At 40.0% G+C, this 25,965-nt stretch overlaps 1 protein-coding gene and 1 pseudogene across 1 annotated transcript in view; one reads left to right on the top strand and one right to left on the bottom strand.

The window, feature by feature from the left end:
* Nucleotides 1–25,704, bottom strand: part of RRAS2 (RAS related 2) — a 98,370-nt gene extending 72,666 nt beyond the window's left edge. The window contains exon 1 of the mRNA XM_036764825.1: nt 25,569–25,704. Within this exon, the coding sequence (XP_036620720.1) occupies nt 25,569–25,676 (108 nt within the window). The 5' untranslated portion in view covers nt 25,677–25,704. The remainder of the gene's footprint in view (nt 1–25,568) is intronic.
* Nucleotides 11,903–12,641, top strand: LOC118854465 (annotated as a pseudogene).
* Nucleotides 25,705–25,965: the final 261 nt, after the last annotated feature.

The following is a 25,965-nucleotide window of genomic DNA, read 5'->3' as shown; positions in this document are numbered from 1 at the left end:
CCTTCTAGAACTTTCTTTTTGTAGTCCTTACTCCTTCTATCCAGCCCCAGAAATGCTCAAATTTAGAATTCTTACAGTATCTTCTGTCAGGCTTGTTCACTTCCCTTCTAAGCATGCTTTCGATGGTGATTTCTTCCTCTTGATAGCATCTACTTCTCCTTGGGTCTTCAGAATTTCAAAGCTGAGAACATCCCATCCTTCCTACACTGACTTTCTCAGTAGAATTTTAGTTCATAAGTTCTCTCTTGGTATTCCTCTGAACCCTTTGTAATTGTACTCCCAAAGTTTAGGGTACCTGTTAAATTATTCCTGGCTCTCCTCCAAGATTCTTATACCTTTTCTAACTTCCCCAGTGGTTCCTAGTTGGTAAAAATGAGATCCAGAATTTCCCCTTGTTGGCTCCTCCATCTTTTGGAGGATAAATGTTTGATTATGAATCTACCAATACTCTGTTTCAAAAAATCTTAAACTTTAAAAAAAAAAATCTCTCCTCTTTCGAGAAGCATTGTCCAGTAGAAAGAACACTTGTCTAAAAGCCAAAAGATCTGAATTAAAATCTCAATTCTGCCATTTACTAGCTGTGTAGCCCCTGGCAACTAATCTATAGGCAATCAATCATTGCCAAGCATTAAGACCCTGCTGTGTGCCAAGTACTATGTTCAAGGTACTGAGATACAAATACATAGAATAAGATAATCCCCACTCATAAGGAGTTTACATTCTATCAAAGTAGAAAAGGGTACTCATTAAGTACAGCTTTAAATATATACAGAATAAATACAAACTCCAGAGGAAAACCTTCCTCCTAGAACCCTAATTGCCAGGAGTCTCTCCCTTCTCATCATCTGACACTATGTAACTACTCCTCTCTTCTCTCACATACCTGCTCAAGCATGTAAAGATGGTTTTTCACGTTGTCTTTGTACACAGTAGGCACTTATTACTTACTGAATCAATGAATTCCAGAAGCAAAAAGTACAGAAGACAGGGAAAGAAGGTGTGAAATACTCTAGAGGTGAGCCTTGAAACAACCACTAGGAAGATCCATGAAGACCAATAGTGGGCCCTTTGAGAAGAAAGTCTCCAGCAACCTCTCCTAGGCAGAGGTGACTGGTGAAGAACTAAATTTAAGCCTCAAAAAAAAGTATGTGAAGCCACAAAAGATCTCAATTCCCTGGCTCCCAAATGAATTTGATCCCATATTTTCTTTTAGAAAGAACAGGATTCTACTTTTACCCTCATTAGGGAAATCACAGATCAGTTTGCCTTTCTTCCCTACACTATTTCCCTCCTACACTACCTAAACAGCCCTTATCTAAATTTCTACCATCAATCCTAACAATGATACAGCAAGTTCAGAAAGATCTCCCATATTGGTCTAAAAACAGCTTATCCCCAAATATAAGTAGGTCAGACCCAAAAAAATGAGAGTTCCCAGAAAGGAAAAGAAGATAGCGCATACACTGAAAAACACCCCTATTATAGACAACGGAAACCAGATTTGGGGGGGAAATATGAGCTACTGCTCACTTGTTCTCACTTATTACTACAGCATTTATTCCTTCAATTTATAACAAAAGAACCCTTTCTAAAAATTAAACTTTGGATCACAGGATTTAGAGCTGGAAGGCACATTAAGAGATCCTTTAGTTGGTCAACTCATTTTACAGAAACAGCCACAGACAAGTAAAATGATTTGCCCAAGGTCCCAGGCAATAAAGTGCTTAACAGAGCCCAGGACTCTTTGGCTACTTTGAACCTTTGTTTTCATAAACAGCCATCAATAATGGTATACACTTTTGTGTGTATATGTACAGACACACTCAGAAGAGGTGGGAAAAGATCCTGGAAGCCTGTTTTATAGCTACGACATGGAAGGTAAAGTATGTCAGTACTACCTAGACGAGTACAACTTCTTAGGATGACAGATTTATGGACAGAGCAAGTTTAACCCTCTCATTTTCCAAGGCCCGGGAAAGAGAAATAGGTTGCCTAAGGTCACACAGGCAGTGGATAACTCAAGCAGGTCTCAAACCTGACTCCCAATAAAGTAGTCTTGCCATTAAACCTCAGGCTCTCACCCTTTTAAATTTTCCATCACACATCCAACTAAACCCCATATTTAGGTTATCCATTCTATACTCCTACTACACAATTTGGTGCAAGGGGAAAGCTGAAGGTGACACTTCTTCAAACAGAAAGCTCAAAGCAAAATTAATCCTCAGTTCCAGGAACTCTCCAGATGAAGTCAGATACCATTCTTGGAGAAAAAGCCCAAACTAACATAACTCAAAGGGCAAATCACAACACTGAAAATGCTCATCTAATAGGGAACTCCAAGGGAAAACCTTTAACATAAAGTCACTAATCTCTAACAATAACTGGGAAAATGCACTTTTGTTTGTTTTTGTTCTTTAAGTACACAGAAAGGAAACAGACTCCCACCCAGAAGGGAAACTCCAAATAGAAGAGTTGTGTTGTTAGTCAATATCACAATGCCTTTAACCCTGGCTGAGAACCTCATAACTTTGTCTATTTTGTTTGTAATTATAAACTTACACTACCCATCAGAGTGGCTTCTCTTTTTCAATTACTACAGTATCTTTAGCTCCAGCTTCTCACAAAGCCTTTTTCAAGCTGACATTTAAAGTAAGGATACCATTACCTTTCTTTGGCACTAATCCTGGTTTCATCAATGGTCACCATTAGCACAGTTACAACAGGAAGGCAAAGTATTAAATCTGAACCCTTTCTATCATTCACTGAAAGAAAACCTAAAAGAAAAACCAACCTATTCAAAACAAAATTTTGTAAACATTAGTATTCTAGATCCTCCATTTAGGACAGTAATATATCTGCTCTCAAAATTTAGTGCAAGACATTAAAGAAATTCAAGGGAAAACTGACTTTTTTAAAGTTAATATGACTTCCAATTAAAAGCTTTACAACTTCCACTAACCTGGCATTTGTGACACAGAAACTAAGAACTATGTTAACTCCATTTAAATTAGAACTTGATCCTTTCATAGAGTATTGCCATAAACAAGGCATGCCAGAATGAACTGAGGAGTCTGCTTTTAGATAAATAAGGCAAGTTCTAATTCCACATTTCTTTGTAATTGAAAAGAAAATTAAGAGTTCTACTGAGTTGTACTAATTTGCCTTCATTAATGAAATCCTTTAAAACTCTTCTTATTTGCCTCTCAGAATGGAATCATTTTTGGAAGCAAACAACAACTCTTAACCACATCTCCCAAACTGGCAAAACCTAGACATTCAGCATGATGTGGATAGCAGCTCCAAAAAAGAATTTTAATGCTAGGAAGATTTTTCTCTCCAAAAGAGTCTATATGAAATCACCTAAGTATCATACTATTATAGTGTAGTGGGCAAGAATATCAAACACTCAAGTGGCTTGAGTTCAAATCCTAACTGCCTCATATTAGCTAAGAAATTATCAATCAATAAACATTTATTAACTATCTGGAGATACAAAAACAGTCCCTGCCCTCAATGAACTTACAATCTAGTAAGGCAGACAACATGCAAACAAACATATACAAAACAAGCTATATTCAGGACAAGTAGGAAATAATTAACACAGGGAAGTCATTAGAATTAAGAGGGCTTGGGGAAGGCTTCCAATAAAAGATGGGATTTTACTAAAGGACACCAGGGAGGTCAGTAGTCAAAGTGGAGGAGGGAGAAGGTTCCAGTCAAAGAAAATGCCTAGAGCCAAGGGTGGAGTGTCTTGTTCAGGGAACAGCAAGAAAGGCCAGTGTCACTGAAGCAAAGAGTATCTGTCAGGAAGTAACGAGCATGAAGTACTGGGGGGGGACGGACGACAATGTACCTGACCTGACCTGACCTTCACTTTAGGAAAATCACTTTTGCTGAATGGAGGATGGAACAGAGTGGAGAGAGACTTGAGGCAGGCAGACCACTAGGAGGCTATTACAATCAAAGGTTTGAATTACAGTGGCGGCAGTATCAGAGGAGAGAAGAGGGAGAGACAGAGAGAAAGAGACAGAAACACAGAGGCAGAGAGAAGAGTCCAAGATGACTACAAGGTTGCAAGCCTGAGGGACTGGAAGGATAGTGTCGCCCTCTACAAAAATAAGGACAGGAGGAGGGAGGGAGGAAGGAAGGGTTTAGGGGAAAAGATTATAAGTTCAGTTTGGGACATACTGAGTTTAACATTTCTCCTGGACATCCAGTTCAAAATGTCTGAAAGAGAGTTGGAAGGTCGGCAGACAATTTAGGCTTAGAATATCATTACCTAAGAAATAATGGACAGCAATAATTATAGCTGACATTTATACAGAGCTTTAAGATCTGTACAATATTTTCTGTACATCAAATTTCATTTGAGTCTCATGAAAACCCTAAGAGGTAGCTACAGGTACTATATTCATCCCCTTTTTACAGATGAGGAAATTATCTGAGAGGATAAGCACAAGTTGAAAACCCAAGTCTCTCCTGATTGCAAATTCACTGTTCTTTTTACTGTGCCATACTGCCTCCTTAAATCACTTAACCTCTCTGGGCTTCACCTATAAAATGAAAGGGTTAGTACCAATCGATCACTAAGACTCCTACTATCTCCCAGGTACCCCTTGACGGGCATTTATGGGCTCCAACAATATATTAGAGGTCCCAAAGTGCTCCATGGTCAAACTGGTACCTCTAGCATTAAATATAAACTCCTCTATTTGGGCTTTAAAGCCCTTCACAACCTGGTTCCAACCTACACTTCCAGCCTTCTTAGACATTTTTCCTGACATTCTGAAAGTCTCCCATCTCCAGCCTCTGTGCCTTTGCACTGGCCAGTACCCATTCCTGGAATGCCTGCCCTCCTCACTATCACTTCAATGAGTCAGTCACTAGTTTCCCCCAAGGCTCCCTTCTTCCTACATGAAAATTAACTCTCCTTCCTTCCCTCAGAGCATCTTATAAGATAACTATATATGGTCCTGTTCTCTCCCCATTCCCATCCCCCTCCCACTAGACTGTGAGCCAATCAGGGGCAAGAACTTTCACTTTTGTTATCGTAACCTTAGCACCTAGCCCACTGCTTGAAATGGGAGGCACTTAATAGATATTTGTTAATTAACTGAAATGCTGCTCTTTGGAATAAGAAAGCTTATTCCTTGATACTGGAATGATTTTGCATTCCGAAGAAGGAAGAGGAATATAACATCATTCTTCCAGCTTGAGAAGAATCGCTTCGTGAGAAAATCACTTCCCTTGTGAAAGTAAACACAGTTATTACAAGACCTTTGTGCATTGTACCCAGCAGACACTGACAATTCATAAGGTTAAAAATTTCTTCACACAATTTAATGAATAAATAAAACAATTCCTTTTACTGTAGGATGGAAATAGGTGTGGCCTACTCCTGCACAAATAACTTAAAAGGAGTAATAGCATGGAAACTACATAAGTATCCTATTATTATAGTGTAGTGGGCAAGAATAGTCAAGTGGCTTGGGTTCAAATTCTAACTGCCTCATATTAGCTAATAAATAATCAATCAATAAACATTTATTAAATATCTACTATGTGCCAGGCACTGTGCTAAGTGCTAGGGATACAAAAACTACCACTGGAGACAGCAAAATTTTGAGGGGAAAAATCAAATCCTCAAATAATTAAGCAATTAAACTCTATGTGAAAATAAAAACATGAAAAATCAAAGCATAAACAAAATTTACGCTCTGCTGTACAGCCTGGGATTTTTAAGGTAGAAGGGACTTTAAAAATTATTTAGTTCAACTCCCTCCTTTTCCACAAACTGCAGTCCAAGAAGTTGAGTAAATTAGGGAGATATCATAGTCTGGACTGGGAAATCAGGAGAAGCTGTATAGATATCAAGTTGTATGTCTAGGATCGGAACAAATTCAGTAGTCAGTCTATTATACCTTTACAAAAGCTTAATAAAGGTCAAGACCTCAGCTTTTTAGTTTTTTAAGTCAGAGCTATAAAACTAAAAAAAAGTTTTATTCAGTGATTACAAAGTTTATTATTATTTAAGAATCCATTATGTTACTTTTTTAAAAAGCATCAATTTTTAATCATCATCGACCAACCCCTACAGAAATTCAATAAAACTCCAAAATGGAATTTTACATGTATCTTACAGACTGCTAAGAGGTTAGAAAGGATGATTTAATTTTTTTTCAGATCTTATGATAGCTCTGTCAGTTTAAAAAAAAATTCCTAAATATATAACCATAGGGTGGAGCCAAGATGGCAGAGAAAAGATATCAACCCACTTGAATTTTCCCAAAAACATAATGCCATACAACAATGCCTGGAGTGGCAGGACCCACAAAAGGACAGGGTGAAATAATTTTCCTGCCAAAGTCAACTTAAGAACATCAGCAGGTAAGGTTGCACCAGAGTGAGAGAGGAGTCCAGGCCAGCACAGGCTGAGCCCGCGTAGCCCTGGCCACCTGAAAAGCAGGAGCAGGCCTTTGGACAACTGAATTACTGGCAGCAGTGAAGGTTTCCAGACCTCTCAATCCACAGACACCAAAAACAATTTAGAAGGGTCAGTAGAAAAGGTCTGTCACACCTGGGTGAGAGTGTAGTGTAGTCAAATATAGGCCGCACCAGCACAGACTCAGTCCCAGGAAACCAGAAGTAGTGGGAATGACTGAATCAGCAGCTCCAGCAGCTACTTCTAGAGTTCTCAGCCCACAGATGTTAAGGGGGTCAAACAACTGGTCAGAAGAAGATTACAGTGCTCTTTTTGCTAGCACTGAGACAGGACTCTGTTGCTTTGCCCATACTTGGATCTGGGTCACAGTACTGAGTGGCAATCCCAGGGTGAAGAAGAGCACTAGCACACCAAAGCCTGGGCCACAGTGGACCAGTGAGCCTCCTCACAGTTCCAGGGCAGAAAAGAGTGCTTGTGGTCACTCACAGACCACAGCATGGGCCAGGGAGTAGTAAACACCTCTCCTTAGACCATACCACCTTGGGAGAACTGAAAACTTACAGGTCCCTAGAAGTTTATCTGAAAATAGCTGCACAAAACCCCTGAAGTTTGGGACAATGCACCCTCCACAATGGAAGCAGAGCCCCACTTTAGTAAAGAGTTAAAAGTCAAGAAATAAGACTGGAAAAATGAGCAAACAGAAAAAAATTCTGACCATATAAAGTTACTATGATGACAGGGAAGATCAAAACACATACTCGGAGCAGAAGATAACAAAGTCAAAGCTCCTATATCCAAAGCCTCCAATAAAAATATGAATTGGTTGCAGGCCATGGAAGAGCTCAAAAAGGATTTTTAAAATCAAGAGAGGTAGAGGAAAAATTGGGAAGAGAAATGAGTGATGCAAGAAAATCACGAAAAAAGTCAATAACTTGGTAAAGGAGACACAAAAAATACTGAAGAAAATAACACCTTAAAAAACAGACTAGGCCAAATGGCAAAAGTAGTACAAAAAACCAATGAGGAGAAGAATGCCTTGAAAAGAAGAACTGGCTAAATGGAATGAGGTACAAAAGACCACTGAAGAAAATACCACCTTAAAAATTAGAATTGAGCAAATGGAAGCTAATGACTTTATGAGAAATCAAGAAACATTCAAACAAAACCAAAAGAATGAAAAAATAGAAGACAATGTAAAATATCTCATTGGAAAAACAACTGACCTGGAAAATAGATCCAGGAAATATCATTTTAAAATTATTGGACTATCCAAAAGCCATGATTAAAAAAAGGGCCTAGACATCATCTTTCAAGAAATTATCAAGGAAAACTGCCCTGATATTCTAGAATCAGAGGGTAAAAGAGAAATTAAAAGAATCCACCAATCCTGAATCCTGAAAGAGATGCCAAAATGAAAACTCCCAGGAATATTACAGCCAAATTCCAGAGTACCCAAGTCAAGGAGAAAATATTGCAAGCAGCCAGAAAGAAACAATTCAATATCATGGAGCCACAGCCAGAATAACACAAGATTTAGCAGCTTCTACATTAAAGAATCATAGGACTTGGAATGATATTCCAGGGATCAAAGAAGTGAGGATTACAACCAAGAATCACCTACCCAGCAAAACTGAGTATAATCCTTCAGGGGGAAAAACTGATATTCAATGAAATAGAAGACTTTCCAGCATTCTTGATGAAAAGACCAGAGCTGAATAGAAAATCTGACCTTCAAATACAAGACTCAAGAGAAACACAAAAAGGTAAACAGGGAAAGGAACTCATAAGGGACTTACACTGTTTACATTCCTACATGGTAAAATGATACTTTTAACTCATAAGAACTTTCTCATCATTAGGGCAATTAGAAGGAGTATATATAGACAGAGAGCATGGGTGTGAGATGAATTATGGATATCTAAAAAAAAAAATTAAGGGGTAAGAAAGATGAATGCACTGGGAGAAAGGGAAAAGGAGGGGTAGAATGAGATAAATACTCTCACATAAAAAAGGCAAGAAAAAGTTTTTACAATGAAGAGGAAAATGATGGATGTGGGGGTGGGGAAGAATGTGAAGCTTACAGGAGAATTGGCTCAAAGAGGGAATAACATATGTACTCAATTGGGTATAGAAATCTGCCTTACCCTATAGGAAAGTAGGAGGGGAAGGGGATAAGAGAAGGTGGTGGGGTGATAGAAGGGAGGACAGACTGCGGGAGGTGACAGAAACAAGGTACTTTTGAGGAAGGACAGAGTGTGAGGAGAGAATAGAATAAATTGGGGGGAGCAGTAGGATGGAGGGAAATAATTAGCAATAGTAACTGTGAAAAAAAATTTTGAAGCAAGTTTCTCTGATAAATGCCTCATTTCTCAAACATATAGAGAACTGAGTCAAACTTATAAAAATAAGAGCTATTCCCCAATTGATAAGTGATAAAAAGATATGAACAGTTTTCAGATAAGGTAATCAAAGCTATCTATAGCCATATGAAAAAAAACTCCAAATCACCACTGATTGGAGAAATGCAAATTAAAACAATTCTGAGTTACTACCTCATACCTATATGATTGGCTAACAGAACAGAAAAGAAAAATTACAAATGTTGGAGAGAATGTGGGAAAAATGAAATATTAATGCACTACTGGTGGAGTTATGAAGTGATTCAATCATTCCATAAAGCAATTTGGAACTGTGTCCAAAAGGCTATAAAACCATGCATACCCTTTGACCAGCAATATTACTAGGTCTATACCCAAAAAGAAATTTAAAAAAAAAAAAAAGACCTATATGTACAAAAATATTTATAGCAGGTCTTTTCTGATGACAAAGAATTGGAAATTGAGGGGATGCCCATCAATTGGTGAATGGTTGAACAAACTGTACTATATAATTTTAATGGAGTGCTATTGTGCTATAAGAAATGATGAACAGGGTGCTCTCAGAAAAACTTTGAAAGACTTACATGAGCTGATGCAAAATGAAATATACTGTGTACAAAGTAACAGCAATATTTTAAGATGATAAGCTATGAATGACTTAGCTATCCTCAGCAATACCCAAGCCAACTCTGCAGGACTTATGATGAAAAATGCTATCCGTCCCCAGAGAAAAAACTGATGGTGTCTGAATACAGACTTAAACATACTTTTAAAATTCTTTATTTTTCTTGAGTTTTTTTTTGGGGGGGGGGCATCTATGTTTTCTTTCACAACATGCCTAATACAGAAATATGTTTTGCATGACTACACATGTATAACCTATATCAAATTGCTTTGGAGAAGGAGGAAGAGAATTTGGAATTCAAAGTTTAAAAAATGAATGTTAAAAATTGTTTTCACATGTAAATACTATATATATATAAACAATACCCAGAACAACGAATAGAACCTCAACTATTTTTACCATTCCAATTTTAAGCCCATTGAAACTTACACACTGGACTACCACACATAATCCAATCCAAACAATCATGGGGAAAACATTTACTTAAAAGAGTTCTAGACCAGTAGTGTTTTATATACATACATACACATCATACACACACACACACACACACACACACGCACATCATTCTATTTACACAAGTTATTATTTTAATGGGCTTATTTTGACAGTTTACCTGTGATTTTACTGTATTAGTCCAAATTTATTATAGGTACCCCTGTAATTTAAAACAGTTATTAGCACAATTTATCAGGTTAAACCAGTTTACTCAAAAAAAAACCCTTAGAAGTAGTATGTATTACTATCACCATTTCCGGTAAGGAAATTAAGGATCAGAAGTGACATATTCACAAACACCAAGAAGCAAGAATTCAAAACCAGGTCCTCTGACTAAATCCAGTCCTCTTAATATAATAACAATACCTCCCTAAGAATGAAAATAAGAAGCAAATTGGAATTAACAATGATCAGCTATATGCTGAGAAGCATGACATAGTAGGAACGGTACAGCAGGACCCAAAAAACTTGGTAACTGATAACTAATCAAGTCTATAATCTATCTATATATAACCCTGGACAATCATTTCACTGAGATATTTTTTACTCATTCCTCAATCCTTTGCAATCTGATTTCCAACCCCACCACTTAAGTTAAAGTGCCTTTCTCTGAAGTCATGAATGATCTCGTATTTATTAAATCTTTTCTCAGTCCTAATCATTCTTGACCTATCTGCTACACCTGACACTGTCGGTTGACTCCGCTCTCCTTCAAGAAGCTGCTAGGCGTCTATGGATAGAAGGCTGGACTTTCAGGAAGGAAGACCTGAGTTCAAATCCCTTCTCAGGCACTTACGAGCTGTGTGACCCTGGGCAAGTCACTTTAAGCTGTTTGCTTTAGTTTCTTCATCTGTAAAATGGGATAATTAATAGCACCCACCTGACAAGGTTGCAGTAATGATCAAATGAGATAACATGTAAAGCATTTTGCATAATTTTAAAGTGCCATACAGATGCTATCTACTATAAATAATCCTCTCTGGGTTTTCATGGCACTATTATTCTCTCCGAGTTCTCCTCTTACCTGTCTGACCATTCCTTCTCAGTCCCCCCTGCTAACTCATCAGCCACATCATATTCCCCAAGGTTCTATTCTGAATCCTTTTTCCTTCTTCCTTTTTATTCCCTCCCTTGGTGACCTCATCAGCTCCCATATGTTTTAACCATAACTTCTATATAGATGACTCCCAGGTTTATATATCCAGCCCCAGCTTCTCCCAAGATCATCAATTGGCTACTGAACATTAAAAAGCTAGATATTCTGGAGACATCTTAAATACACATCTAGAACAGAACTCATTATCTTGCCCCTAAAGTCTGTTTTCTCTTACAACTTCACTATTTCTGAGGAAGGCACCAGCATCTTTCCAGTGTTTCAGGTTCATAGCTCAGATTATACTGTCTTATCTCCCAGTGTCTCTCACATATCAGATCCCTCCCCTCCACCTTCATACAGTTATGACCTTAGTTCAGATCCTTACCACCTTGCCTAGATTACTGTAATAGCATTTCTAACTAGTATTCTTGCTTCAAGTCTCTCCCTGCCCTAGTCTATTCTATACACACTGCAGCCAAAGGACTTTTCCTTAAGCGAAAATCTGGTTCCCAACTGCTTCCTAGGATAGCCTATAAACTCCTCTGTTCAGCTTTTAATGCCCTTCAAACCCAGTCCCGACCTATCTTTCCAACTTCAAGGGTCAGCACTCTCCCTCCACTCACTCTCTGATCAGGCTGTACTATCCTCCTTGCAGTTCCTCAAATACAATACTCCATCTCCCATCACCCTGCCTTCTCGCCAGCCTTCCTCCAAACTGGAATGCATGCCCTCCTCAATTCCAACTCAAGGTATTTCCCTCTCTTTCTTTAAAAAGAGGCTCAAAAAAAATAAAATAAAAATAAAAAGCAGCTCAAGGAGACTTCTTCCAGCCCACACCCCATTTGTTATTGGGAGCTAATGTCATGGACATGAAGAACTATGGCATGGTTACTTCCAAAAGAATTGTCTTATCTGTCAGCATAAAATTAAGGACAATGCTGAAGATTGGCACAATTTATTAATGAAATGGGAGATTCTCAATAATATGGGGTTTTCTGTTGCAAACAAAATTGTTGTTTGTTTAGTCATTTTTCAGTAATGTCCAACTCCTTGTGACCCCTTTTGGGGTTTTCTTGGTAAAGATAGTGGAGTGATTTGCTATTTCCTTCTCCATCTCATTTTACAGATGAGGAAACAGGCAAACAGGGTTAAGTGACTTGCTCAGGGTCACACAGATAGTAAGTGAGGCCAGGTTTGAACTCAGAGAGGAGTCTTCCTGACTCTACGCCCAGCTCTCTACTGCACTGCCTAGCTGCAAACAAAACAGGAAACACCAAAATCGGTACAGTGACTGAAGACAAGATGGAACTACAATGCAAGAGCATTGCTTCTGGCTTTCATTCTCAAAAGGTACACCCAAATATGAGGAACTTGAGATGTTGTTCAATGAACTTCATGATACTCTGGAAAATGATGATGAAGTTTTCCACAAGCTTTCAGAATCATACAACTCAAACACACCATGGTTGAAGACCTCACCCATGCCATAAACCAGGAACTTATATTAAGTTACAATCTATATGATTGTACTAGCCCTATATTGGGAACAGTAGGCTTGACATGGAAAACAAGCTACTTGAAACTAGATATCAAGCAATATAATTTTTTGAAAACCATTTCATTTTTAAGCCCAAACTCCCAGTATCAGAATAAACCTCTCTAAATACTTCAGATATTCTTTTTTTTTTAATACTTTAGCTATTCTATTCTATGTTTATTGTTGCCTCAAACATTTTCCACCAATGTCACAGTTCTACTTCTTTCCTCACAGAATGAATTGCTTCAATTCCACCTTATGAATCTCTTAACACCACTCTATTATTAACTTTTTAACTTGATACTGGTCATCTGTTCAGTACCTTCTGTTAAAACTCTGACCCTCCTTATTTGACAAAAACTATTAAGAAAACTGGTTATGTGTCTGGCAGAAAATGTTTAGGTAAGCACTTACGCATTTCCACAACAAGTTCTGATTGGATATTTAACCTAAATATAAAAATAACATTTTTTTGAAATAACACACACACACAGTGGGGTGAGATTAGGAGAATGGAAGGAGATGCCTTTCAAGTATAACTAGAAGAATTATAAACTAAAGGATTGAGGTATTCATACAAATAAAATAAACCAACTGAATTACTTAAAATTAAAAAGCATTTGCACAAAAACATGAGAAACTAGATGGAGAAAAATAGTTTAATCTAGTAATTGAGAATAAAATCTGCTATAGAGGACTGATACGAAAATGTGAGACCGAGAAATTCCTAATATGAACAAATGATCTTCCGAATTAGGAAATGAACAAAAAGTTACAGGAAATCACTGACATGAGAAATGAAAATTATAACAATATTGGCTTTACCTCACATTAAACCGGTAATGTCGAATGAGCTATGGGAAGGCAGGAATACTAATATACTGGTGGTAAAACTTTACACTGATCCAACCATTCCAACAATTGGGAAATTTTCAAGGAAAATCACTATACTACCCAAACCCTTTGATCCAGTCAGCCATCTACTATCAGGCTTATAACAAAATGAGGTCAAAGACCCGTAGAGGGGAAAGCCCCCTGTTACTAGCAGTGCTTTTTGTGGTAGAAGCAACAAAGTTGAAAAATTCAGAGAAACTGGGGAAGACTGGTATGAATTTATACAGAGTGGAAAAAAAACAGAATCAAGAGAAATATTTTATAGAAAAAATATTATAAGAGATAAAAATTCAGATTAAAATAAATAACCAATGCTGATTCCAGAAGACCAATGAAACCTGTTTTGTTTTTTATCTCAGTAGAAGGTTAAGGGATTATGAGTATGGAAGAATATGTCAATAGTGCTTCAGTTTCACTTAACTGTTTGTTTTCCTAACAATACAAAAACATTTGGTAAATGCTATTTGTTTTTTAAAAAAAAGTCAAAAAGCTTCAATAAATATTTTAAAATATCAGGGGAAAAGAAAAAGGAACAGCCCAGGTAACATCTTCTGCATGAAACTTTTCCTGATCCCTCAAACACTACTTCCCTCCCTCCCAAACTACTTTGTATTTAACTACTTTCTGTGTGTATAAGTGGTTATTGACTATATTCTCTATCTAGATATTTTTTCTATGTACTCTTCTTATCCTCCATTAGCTATTAATCTCATTTTGAGTAGAAATTCTTTCATTCTTTGTACTTGTATCCCCAGCACCTCACTTACAGATTAAGCCCTTAATACTTGTTGATTGCAGATAAAGTGCTTTAAGACTATAAAATGTAAAATTTAATTTCTTATTAATCACAAAAGTCTTCATCATAATTAGAAGTTTCTCTTTACCAAGCTCTATAGTGATTACTTCATACATCACAATTTCAATTTTAATTTAAAACAAGATAATGGCATAACCATAAGAAAGATATAAGCCTGATTTTATATAGTACAGCATTCTCAAACTAATTTAGATAGAGAAAACTTTGGGCCTGGCAAAATACTGATAAAACCTAAAAATAGAGATGGGATAATGAAAGGAGGTAAGAGTGAGGAGGAGTATCTGAGATAACTAGGATAACCTCCTAAAAGCAAGGGTTGAGGAAATGTCAAAGCAAAATAGAGCCTTTTTAATGTTATACCTAATAAGTCTTTCTGATCCAAACAATTTCATACTTAATATTTTAAGAGAGAAAGCTACAGCCACCATCAAAAATCTCACCAAACCCCAATTATCCGACACACAGAACCAGAATTCGAAAGGCTGACCTATTCAGCCTCAGAAAGTCAACTCAAGTTGGCAACTGATCGGCAGAAGTGAAGAAAGGTTATTAAACTAATCGGTGTGTTCCATTTCTTTGAGTAATAAAGTATAGAATGTTAAGCAAGGGTTCAGTAAAAAGGGAATGTGGGGTATTTTGTGACAGGCCAGTGCATGACAGCTGGAGAAAAGCTGTTGGAACAACAGCTGTGCAGCATGTACTGTTCATTTCAAACCACAAACTAAAGTTGCCCATGTCAGACTACTTTATTAACTGATTTGACCAGGACTGCTTTCTGAAGCTATGGGCCTGCTTACAACAGAAATATGAACCAAAGTCAAATATGCCATATTGTGGGGAAGAAAGGATATAAATCCCTTCTTCAATATCTCTACAGGCCTGCAAAGTGAAGTTACAGATAGAGTCTCACAATTGAATACTATAAATGCAACTTCCTGTAACATAGCAGCAGCAACAGCTCCTAGAAGTGTGAGCACAGCTGTTTAAAAACACCACACTTAGGATGGAAGGAGGACAACCAACAGGACTCAATGTGAATTACTACATTCAACCCATCCTCCCCACCCCCAACTTTCAACTCATTAAAAAGTAGATTTGTAAGCTTAACAAGAGATAGAATAACCATTCCACTTATAAAAGTCACCTGTTTATAAAACAGTTTGAAACTTCGTGTTAGCCTAATCATCCTATGCATCTAGTCTGTTTAAAATGGCTAACACATATAGTGTCCCCCTAAGAGGGAACCCTCTTGTCATGGTTCAAGGGCTATTCCAGAATCTCTGAGATTCCCTAAACACACATATTCTCTCCACTTCCTTTGCTCATTCTAAGTCCTCTCATGTCAGAGCCAGATGGCATCAATGGTGGGGGAAGGTGGAGGGAGAAGGATTTTTTTTAGGCAAAAATGTCCCACTTCAGAGCTACCATCAATCTCTTTCAGCTCTGCCTTTAATTCAGAAGCCAGAGCAGAAAAGATGTTTTCTATATGCTCTCTTCTACAGCTTATATTACTGCTAAATGCAGTGCTTAGCAGAGTAAATGGTGCATAGTAGGCACTTAATGTTTATTGTATGATTATTTTTTTTTAATCACAAACCCTCCTTTTGTAGTGCTGGCTTGAAGGTTTTCTATTCCTTTCCTTTCACTTCACAAATTGCTACATGTTGTAATCTCAACCCTATATATCATGTAACCATGTAATCATGTAAGGCACTGGGAGAAAATCCACTAAAATCCACTAAAAAATGTACAAATTCGTAAATCTTTAAGACCACATTCTGAAACTGTTCAAAGTCTCCCAAGTCAGAACTTCCAAAGACAAATTAAATGAAGATGAAAACTTTTAAGACACTCCCATGTTCTGGATCAAACTGCTAAAATGTCAAGCTTCAAGTAAATCTATGATGTATTAAGCAGATCACTGCTGTTACTTATTTGCACTATATAACCCCTCGGCATTATAGAGATTCTTTAAAAAGAAATCGCAAAAACTACCTTAGCCTCTCACTAACTGTTGCTGACCCAGAAGTAACACAAGATCTACCTTTCTTCTTCCTAAGACTTTTCTTTTCAATCATTTCTTTATGCCCTGTAAAGCACCAAATTCTATCATTAATAAACAGTATAGAACATGTTTGGTGTCAGAATCTAAATAAATTCCCTAAGAAGAACAGATGAAGTCAATCAATAAATATGTGCCAGGCACTGAGCTAAAACAATGGGGATTCAAAACAAGGCAGAAGGCAGCCCTTGCCCTGAAGGAGCTCACAACCTAACGGGAGACACAACATGTAAATATGTGCAAATAAGCTACATACAGTAAAGGATAAACAAGAAATAATTAAAAGGGGGAAGGCACCTATATGGGTAATTAAGGTGGGACTTTTTTCTGGTTTTCTCTTTTGGAGAACTTAATCAAGTGCCTTTGATGAGTCTGGCCTTTGTTTCTTTGATTAAATCAGGAGTCTTTGATGACCTACTTAGCTCAAGGTTAAGCCTCATTTACATGGATTTGAGTGCATGTTTGTGACAGCCTTTGACCCTGAAGAAGCTTTTAGGTCATGTGGATTTGAGTCACATGTTGTGATGCCCTTTGATGCTGAACAGGGTATATAAACTCAGAGGGTGACATTTTGCCTTCGGGGCTCTCACTCACCGCAAGTATTGGTGTGGAGACTCTGGGTAGCCGCTGGAGCTGCCCCCGTGCCCCCCACCCCCACACCCACACAGCCACCACCCCCCCCCTTTGAAGAAACCCAGATGTTGAAGCTTCCCTAGTAACTATATATTGCTATGGATAAATTGGTTTGTGTTGTTTGTTCTATTGATACTGTCTCCGTTTGTAATTTCTGTTTGTATTTGCTCTGAAGTTCAGGGTGCTAACTTTCTCCCCTAAACTAAGTGAATGATATATGTATGTTTGATTGAAGTGAGAGTTGCTTTCCTTAGAAAAGCAGATCAAAGAACCTGTGCTGGCAGCAGCTGTTGTTGCTGGTGTTGTTGGGTCTTACACCCCTACAGCAGCTGCTAGCCACATTGTTGTTACAGCACCATAGAAGATGGGATTTTAGATGGGGTTTGAAGAAAGTCAGGGATGCTAAGAGGTAGAGATAAAGAGGGAGAGCAATCCAGGCGTGGCGGACAGACGGTGAAAATGCCTAGAGCCAAGAAATGGAACATCTTGTTCATAGAACAAGATCAAAGAATACCTAACTGGGAGTACGATACGAGACTGAAAAGGTAGATAAAGCTAACTGGGATGAATCCATTCAGAGAGGATCCCAATATGGCAAATTAGGGAAATACATGGCAGAACCAAAGGATTTAGAACTAGAAGCCACTTTAAAGATCATCTGGTCCAAATCTCTTACTTTACAGAAGAACAACCTAAGCTTAGAGAGGCTAAGTGATTCAAACTCAGGTCTTCTGACTCCAAATCCACTATGCTCCACTGCCTTCCTACTGGAATCACTTTTGGTTCTAGATTTTGGGACTTCTGGAGTTAAGATAGGTTTCTGAGAAGCCAGGAGTTTTTTGGGAAGGACGCAAAAAGTGACTCAGCATTAGAAGAGGATGCTGAGGCCCAAGGAGGTGATGTAGTCAAAATCACACAGCTAAGTGTGTAGCACCCAAAAAGCCAGCACACCCCTTCCCAGGGCCCACAAGGAATACAGGAAGAGTGGGGTAGTCTCCATAGCTGTGGACCTTCCGTGAGGCATTGCGTCCAAAGAGAAAATGTCCCATTAAGCTTTCATTGATACCCCAAACTCATCATCAAAGGTCAAACCATTTCAGATTCAAGGCTGGAAACGCGGGTTAGTGCCACAGCAGGCTAGGACTCCAGATACTTGTGCAATATCAGACCTAGATCTGAGGTTTCATTTTAATTCTCTCACAGAAAGAACCACTAATTTTTTTCCATGGATCCTTTAACTAAAAAAACAAAGTACACAAAGTTAAAATTGGCCTTATAAAGCCTTTCAAAGAACTGAAAAAAGTCTAATAAGCTGAGGAAATTTACATAGGTTTGGTCTACATTTACTAACATCTTTCCCTCCCTAATAATCAATGCAACACAAGTATTTCACTGTCTATTTTGTGCCAAGCTTGTGCTCAGCATAGGGAATACAAAGACAGGACACAGTCCTTGCCTTTAAGGAACTGTATCACCTAATTTTCAGGGACTGAAGAGAAAGAAGAGAATCTGGGAAGGCTGCATGGACAGGGTGGAACCTGAGCTAGGACTTAAAGAATTCCAGTTTGCTACCTACACCCACCTCAGCGCTGGGATGCAGACATGAAATACCAACCTACAGAGTAAGAAGCAGACCCTCTACAATGAGGTCCCTTAGGAAGAGGCCTAGAAACAATGAGGAAAGTGAATGATGGCAATTAAAACTAGATACAGAGCCTACAATTCCAAGAAGGGTCCTTGGCCAAGGGAGGAGGGGTGGGAAGGACAGGTGCACAGAATGGCAGGGGTTTTTTTACATGCTGATCGGTTTTGATTTTTTCCCTCTTCTTCCTCTTTTGCTCTTTAAATTCTCTGTTTAAGAGGTGACTTTCCAGAAGGGGAAGGGATACCAGAGGAAAACCAGGCTATGTAAAAACAAAAAGTATCAATAAAAATCTATTTTTTAAACTAAAAAACCAAGCTTCCTCTAGAGCCACGCACCTTGATCTTCTAGGTCCTGACTCATTGTACAAGCCTGGCAAAAGCACTTCAGAGCTCTCTCTTTTACTTCAAAGAATTCCTGATGCCTCATCCTGACACTTTCCCCAACGCTGCTTCCTGAAGGTCTGACAGTTAAAGTTCCAATTTCCTCCTCCAGGATGGAATAACCCTAAGAGAGGCAACACGGACAGTGCTAACTCAAACATATAAAAACCCACAAATGCAATTTTCCTAAAAGGTAAACACAATTCATTAAATCAAGGATAGCAAGGAACCACCTCACAGTTCAAAGGGCATGCTGAGCATCAGCTTCACTCAACCTGGTTTAATGATTGTCTTCTGGGACAAAGAAGCACAACCCTGAACATAGTTTCATGCTACAAGGAAGTGGAATTTAAACACTAAAATCATTACAGAGGCAGCCAAGCCTCCCACTGGAGGAAGAATGAGGACCTGCTTCTTCCAAAATCCCAAAGAAACTGTACAAGAGAGAATGTGTAAATCTTAGTCTCAATCAAAAAGGTTTGAAACACATTCTTCTTTGGTTGTATGATCAGAAACTTTCCAAGGAAATCAAACTCAAGGACAAGCTAACATTTATATACTGTGCATAGATTTGCAAGCCCTTGACAAATATTCTTTCATTGATCTTCACAACAAGCCTGGTAGGTAGGTGCTATTACTATTCCCATTTTACAGAAGAAAAAAGTAAAACTGAGAAACATGTGACTTGCCCAGGGTCACACAGCTGATAATCTGAAGGAGGATTTGAACTCAGGTCTTCATGACTCCAAGTCCAACACCCCATTCTCTCAGCCACCCCGATAATTCACATAATGTCACTTATTCGAATGATCACTAACCTAAAGTGGCCAATAGATAAGGCCCTGGAGAAGAGTAGAATGAAAATATGTTGAGGAGGGCCCCATGGATTATCCTCACTTTACAGGTAAGGAAACTGAGGCCCAAGAAGGTTAAATGATTTGTCCAGGATAACAAAGTTAATAAATATCAGGTCCTCTTTAGTCTCCCAGATTTTTCTAGCTAATGATGTCATCTTTTCACTTTGCCATGCCTCTTTATTTCAAAGCTTGGGATACTGAAGGACTACTTCGGTTTAAAAAAAATAAAACATTAAAATCCTATCCTAGTGATCAACATTGGACATTCTAATGCTACTTTTTAGAAAAAGGGCTACTAAATATCCTTTTCTGTCTCTCAAGTGGACTCCCTAAAATAAACGATAAGATCCAATAAGGATGACTATTAGGTCAAGAAAACTTTAGGCTGGAATTTCCTTCTGCTTCTATTCTGACAAAGAAAACCACTCTCAAAAATGTTCCTCCAGCCACTGGAATTTGTATCTGGGAATTACCAGCAGGAACATTTCAACTAACTTGAGTTACCACAAAGAGATTGTTGCCACCTTGGAGAATGAGGAAGGAGGATGAGGGAGGGAAGGAAGGAGCATTGCCTTTAAAACCACAAAAAATTCATTTGGAAATTAGTTTGAAAATGGTTATTTTTTTAATCCTTAAATGGATTAAAAAGCTCTACAATATTTCCAATTCACTGGTGAAAGTAACTAAGTTATTTTGAATGTCCATGATTATAGAGGAAGAGATTACAATTCAGGAATCTCAGCCTGCTAAGTAAACTCTGGACTATCCAAGTCTACCAAACTTCCTCAACAACTCTGAGAGGTAAGGCATCCAAGAGTTATCCATTTTTACAAATTAGGAAACCAAGGTTCAGAGAAGTTAGGTGACTTGCCTACAATCACCCAGCTCGTTCAGTGTTCGTTCCAAGGACCTTAAGTTTTAGTTCCAAGTGGTGTTCCTTCCCCTGGCCCATGCTGTCTTCATACCTAAAAATTCACTTAACTATTTACAACTGACTGTCTGGGAGGGTGTCTCCATGAGTAAAAAGTATACAAACTGCCAGCAAACAACAAATGCCAAACTTTTCTGCATCAAGTCATGGTACACCGGAAAAGCACTGGTTCTAGGATCCAAAGATGCAGCTTCAAATACTGTCTTGGATGCTTACTGTGAATGAATCTGGGCAAGTCACTTAAATCTTCATATCCTTTTTCCTCTAGATCTAGAAGACTGTGGTCCTATGTTCTAAAGCACAGATCAGACCATGGCAATCCCCTACTGGAGAAGCTTCAGTAGCTCTCAATACCAGTAACTCTGGACTCCACTTCCACTACTCTTTTCTAAGCCCCTTTCCCTGTAAGGAAGCTTCTAACCTCATCATTCAGAACAAAGTGCTCTCTCTTAAGTTACCAATAACCTCCTTGACAAATCTACTGGGCTTTTCTCAACCCCTCTTCGTTGTGACCTCTCTGCAACCTCCAACACTGTAGATCCCCATCTCCTCCTGGGTACTCCAGCCTCTCTAGGTTTTCATCTCCTCCTACCTGTCTGACAACTCTTCTGATTCATTTACTGGATCTTCACTCCAAGGTATGTCCACTAACCCTAGTCACTCAAAGCTGTCTTCTCTTTTCCCCTCTAGGCACTTTCATTTGGTGATTTCATCAGCTGCCATGGGTTTAATTATCATACCTATGTAGATTATTCCAAAATCTAAACAACCAGCCCTAGTCTTTCTCCTGTCCCACAACATCAACTGCCCCTTCTACCCCTCAACAGATGTGTATAGTCATCTCAAATTCAACATATTCAATACTGAATTCAATTCACTAATTATCTTTCCCCCACCCCCACCCCTTCCTCTTCCCAACTTTCCTGTTACTGTAGCAGGCATGGAAAAGCTCTCCCTCCTCACCTTCCTGATTTCCTTCGAGACTCCCAAATTCTGCAATCACAGGATCAAGTATGTGTCATAAATGGGACTTAACCCAAGCCTGCCAGGTTCTCTAGATATTATGCTACATTTATTTATATGGTGACTAAAAATTATTCTCTAGACATTTGAATTAAATATGTCACCCTTCTTCAACTAGATTGCAAATTTCCAAGGGAAGGATCATGTCTCAACCTCCTTCGCATCAAGGAGTACCTAGCTTAATGCTCTCTATAAACTAGGCAGTCAATGCTTACAAAATAATGTTTATTACAAGATTTCCGAAAAGGCACTTGTATTTTAAATGACAGCTCCCATTTATAGAGTGTTTTTACTTTTACAAAACGCTTTTCTCGCAACCACAATGTAAAGTGGATAGTGCAAGTATGATCATCCCCATTTTACAACAAAGAAACACAAATTCAGAAAAGTAAATTTCCTTGCTGAAGATCATAGGGATATAAAGTGTCAGAGGTAAAGCTGGAACAGGGAGCTCCTGACTTCATGTCCAGTGTTGTGTCCAATACCTTGTGCCTTTCCTCCACAAGTTTCTCCTGCTATTCCTAATCTAATCATTATACTCATTTAGGATTCAAACAGTTGGATGCCAAACAAAGTTTTTAAACACTTGTGGTTTTGAATGTTTTAAGTAAAACAATTTATCAGTAGTGGAGCCAGGAAAAGAATCCATAATTCCTACCTCCCACCTCCCTCTTTGTTCTAACCATGAAACCATACTCCCTAGAGAAAAGCCTGCTATAAATTGCTTTGCTATCAGTTCCCTAACGTTACCCTAAGCCCTTGGGAAATAGCTACATGACAGCATCCTAGGTTCTATAGCCAAACCATACAGATCACTCTCTACTCTTACTCTTCGCATATTTTTAAAAGCTAATGTGCACCCAGAAAGGATAAGTCAGTGGTGGGATAACATAGGCATTCCTTTTTCTCATGTTGCTAGTCCCAATAATTTTTAGCAGCCCAAGTCCAAATTACTGATATTACTAAACACTGATAATACTGATAAATACTGATCTAAAATGCAGATCTGACCATTCCACTCCCAACTCAAACTGTTTGATGGGTCCTAATTGCTTCTGGTATAAAACACAAATTTTTCAGCCTGGAAACTATTTTTCCAGTGTTATTTAATAATATTCTCTTTGACACATTTTCCATTCCAATCACATTGGCCTTCAAGCTATTCCCCACACAGAGCATTCCATTGACCACCTTCAGGCCCTGGTCCAAATGATCCCCAGTGTTTAGAATGTATTGCCTCCATCTCTAGGTGGTAGAATACCTTGCTTCCCTCAAAGCCATCACTCAGGTGCAATCTCCTACACCAGCGATTTCAAGATCCCTGAGGTGGTCCATCCAAAAATGACTTTGCATTACTCTGTAAATACATTTCTATTTACATTTCAGAATGGATGCCACCCTCTCCAAACTCGTAGTCGACCAGAACTGGGTTTTTGTTGGGTTTTTGGTTTTTTTAATCTTGGTACCATAGCACCAGCCCAGGTATTTAACAAGTGTTTGTTAAACTGAAGTAAGGGCTTTTAGGTTGTTTGGTCCCTCCCCACACTATTGCAAACATCAACATGACAAGTGATGATGCCAACTTCTACATGTTACTGATATCTGTAGTTGTTAATATGCATTAAGTAAAAATGGAAGGTTAGGCTATTTAAGTATCCTGTTTAGGACAATGGACTGGAACAATGTAAAACCCAATACTACCAAAGCATTTCAATTATACGTATTACTATACTTTTCAGGGTCTGCCAACAAAACCAAGCAGTGAATGTGGATCAGTGCCTGCACCAAATGGCCACCTAATTTATATCTTAGGACTCAGGAACTGACAAAAGCAGTATTATAAAGGTTGTCAGTACACTACTACCTGATTTTTTTGACTGAAGAAATCATGAATTAAGAAGATCAGATTCCTGTTACTAGCTGCAAATTCTAAGAAATTAATTTTTTTAATCCTAAAAACTGTTCTCCATATCTGTAATGATTTCCCTCCACAGCTTCACCTATAGAAAACCTTTCCTTCTTTCAGGCCCAGTTCAGGCCACCTCCTCCATGAGGCCTTCCCTGATCTTCTCAGTAACCTTCCCCACCTTCTCCTATCTCACAATTTGACCTTTCACACACTTTCCTCATTCCAACTCATATTTATTTGTGTAGACGTCAATTCTCTACTAAATTCTAGGTTTTGTAGGGCAGGAGGGAATTCCATTTTCTGTCATTCCATGTATAGCTTAGTGCCTTGCAACAAAGGAAGGACTTAAAAACGATCTATTGAACTATATTTAAACAAAGTATTTCACCTCTGATCTTCCTCACCCACAGCCTAAGGGTGGCTGAGCCACAAAGAACAGGGTCTTGCACAAAGGAGGCACTTAATAAATGTTGTTGAATTGACAAGAAAATATTTTAGGGTGGGAAGGTAGAGTTGATGCACAAGTCAGATAAATCTAAAACAAAGGAAGGGTGGCCAAATAGAAAGAGCACTGGATTTGGAGTCAGAAGACTGATTTTGACCTAGCTCTATCACTTATTACCTATGTGATCTTGTTCATTCAACTGAGCCAAAGCATCCAAATGATTGCTAAGGTCCCTTCAAACTTTCCAAAATTTCACAGAGCAATGTGATACAGTGTAAAGAACTCTAGACTTGGGAGTCAGCAAAGGCCTGAGTTTCAACTAAGCCTCCTGCACTTACTAGCCGGGTAAACCTGAGGAAGTCACCTAAACCTCCGAGTCTGGGTTTGCTCATCGGTAAAACCGGAGATAAAAGCTACAGTAACTATTTGAGTAGGCACACTATCATGATGCTATGTGCATGCCAATCGAAGTGCCACCAAGTCAGAACAGCACAAGGCATTTGGAGCAATGAAGTGGTTTCTCTAGCTGTATTTGAATTTCTCCACAGGCACCATTTTTCCCATGTCTTTATAATCCCACCCAAACGAGGGATGGTTTTACACGTGCATAAAGGGCACAAAACAATTTCTTCTCTTTGTCTCACCACAAGTCAAATCCACGGAGATGTCCTTTAAACCAGCAGGAGACATCCCCAAGGTTGAACCCCTCCTAAAACGACCTCCTATTGATGGAAAAGTGTTAGAGGACACACTATCCCATCCTAGGGGCTCCAGAAATCATCAAACAGATTGGGGGGAGGGGGGGAAGCAGAGATCCCAAGGCCTGAAACCACTTAGTCTGGGGGGAAAAACGAAAAGAAACCCCCAGCCCTCTCCTCCCCAGGCTGGCCCCAGCTCGGGAGATAAGGTGGATTAAAATCTTCTCCGCCCTTCCCTTCCACATTCCAGAGCAGTCTGGCTCCCCCGGCACCGACAGTACGTAAAGCAGCCTAATAAAGCGCTAACCATCTAGGGGTGGGCGATGGGAGGCCAACACAGGCAACTTTCCGGGCCCGGGCTCTACCCGCACGGGGCAGCCTCGGCCCCCTCCCTTACGGGGGCTGCACCAGCCCCTCTTCCTCCTCCCCCCGGGGCACCTTAACTCCCCTTCCCCCGGGAGGCAGCCTCAGACAGCTCCTTCCCTCTCCCCACCCGGGCAGCCTCGGTCCCACTCCTCCCTCGGGGGGGGAGGGCAGCCTCAGCCCCCCTCCCTCCCCCCCACCGGGCAGCCCCAGCCCCCTCCCTCCCCCACGGGGGCAGTCTCAGCCCCCTCCCCCCTTGGGGGGGCGGCCTCAGCCCCCTCCCCTACGGCCCGCCCCCCGCGGTGCCCCCAGACCCAGAGCCCCGTCGCGGTCACCTGGATGAACTGGATGGTGAGCGCCGACTTGCCGACGCCGCCTCCTCCCACCACCACGAGCCGGTACTTCTCCTGCCCGGAGCCGTCCCGCCAGCCCGCCGTGGCCATGGGGGCGTCCGGCCCGGCCCGGCCCCTGCGGAGGCCCCGCTCCCCTGCCCACCCCTCCGGGGCCGAGCGCGGGCCGCGGCGGGCGGGCGGGCTGCAGGGCGGCCCGGGCCGGGCCGGGGGCGCCGCTGCGGGGGCTTCGGGGCAGGAGCCGGGGGCGCCGCGGCTCCCGAGGGGCGGCGGGGGGAGGGCGCGAGCGCGGAGCCGCCGAGGCGAGAGCGGCGGGGGCCCGACCGCGGGCCGGGGTCCGGATTCGCGCTCCTCAGCGTCCCTCCTCAGCGCCCAGGCAGCG

The sequence above is a fragment of the Trichosurus vulpecula genome, chromosome 6 (assembly GCF_011100635.1).
Source record: "Trichosurus vulpecula isolate mTriVul1 chromosome 6, mTriVul1.pri, whole genome shotgun sequence".
In the NCBI taxonomy this organism is placed as follows: Eukaryota; Metazoa; Chordata; class Mammalia; order Diprotodontia; family Phalangeridae; genus Trichosurus; species Trichosurus vulpecula.
The sequence above is the reverse complement of the archived record's forward strand: the minus strand, read 5'-3'. Positions and strand labels throughout refer to the sequence as shown.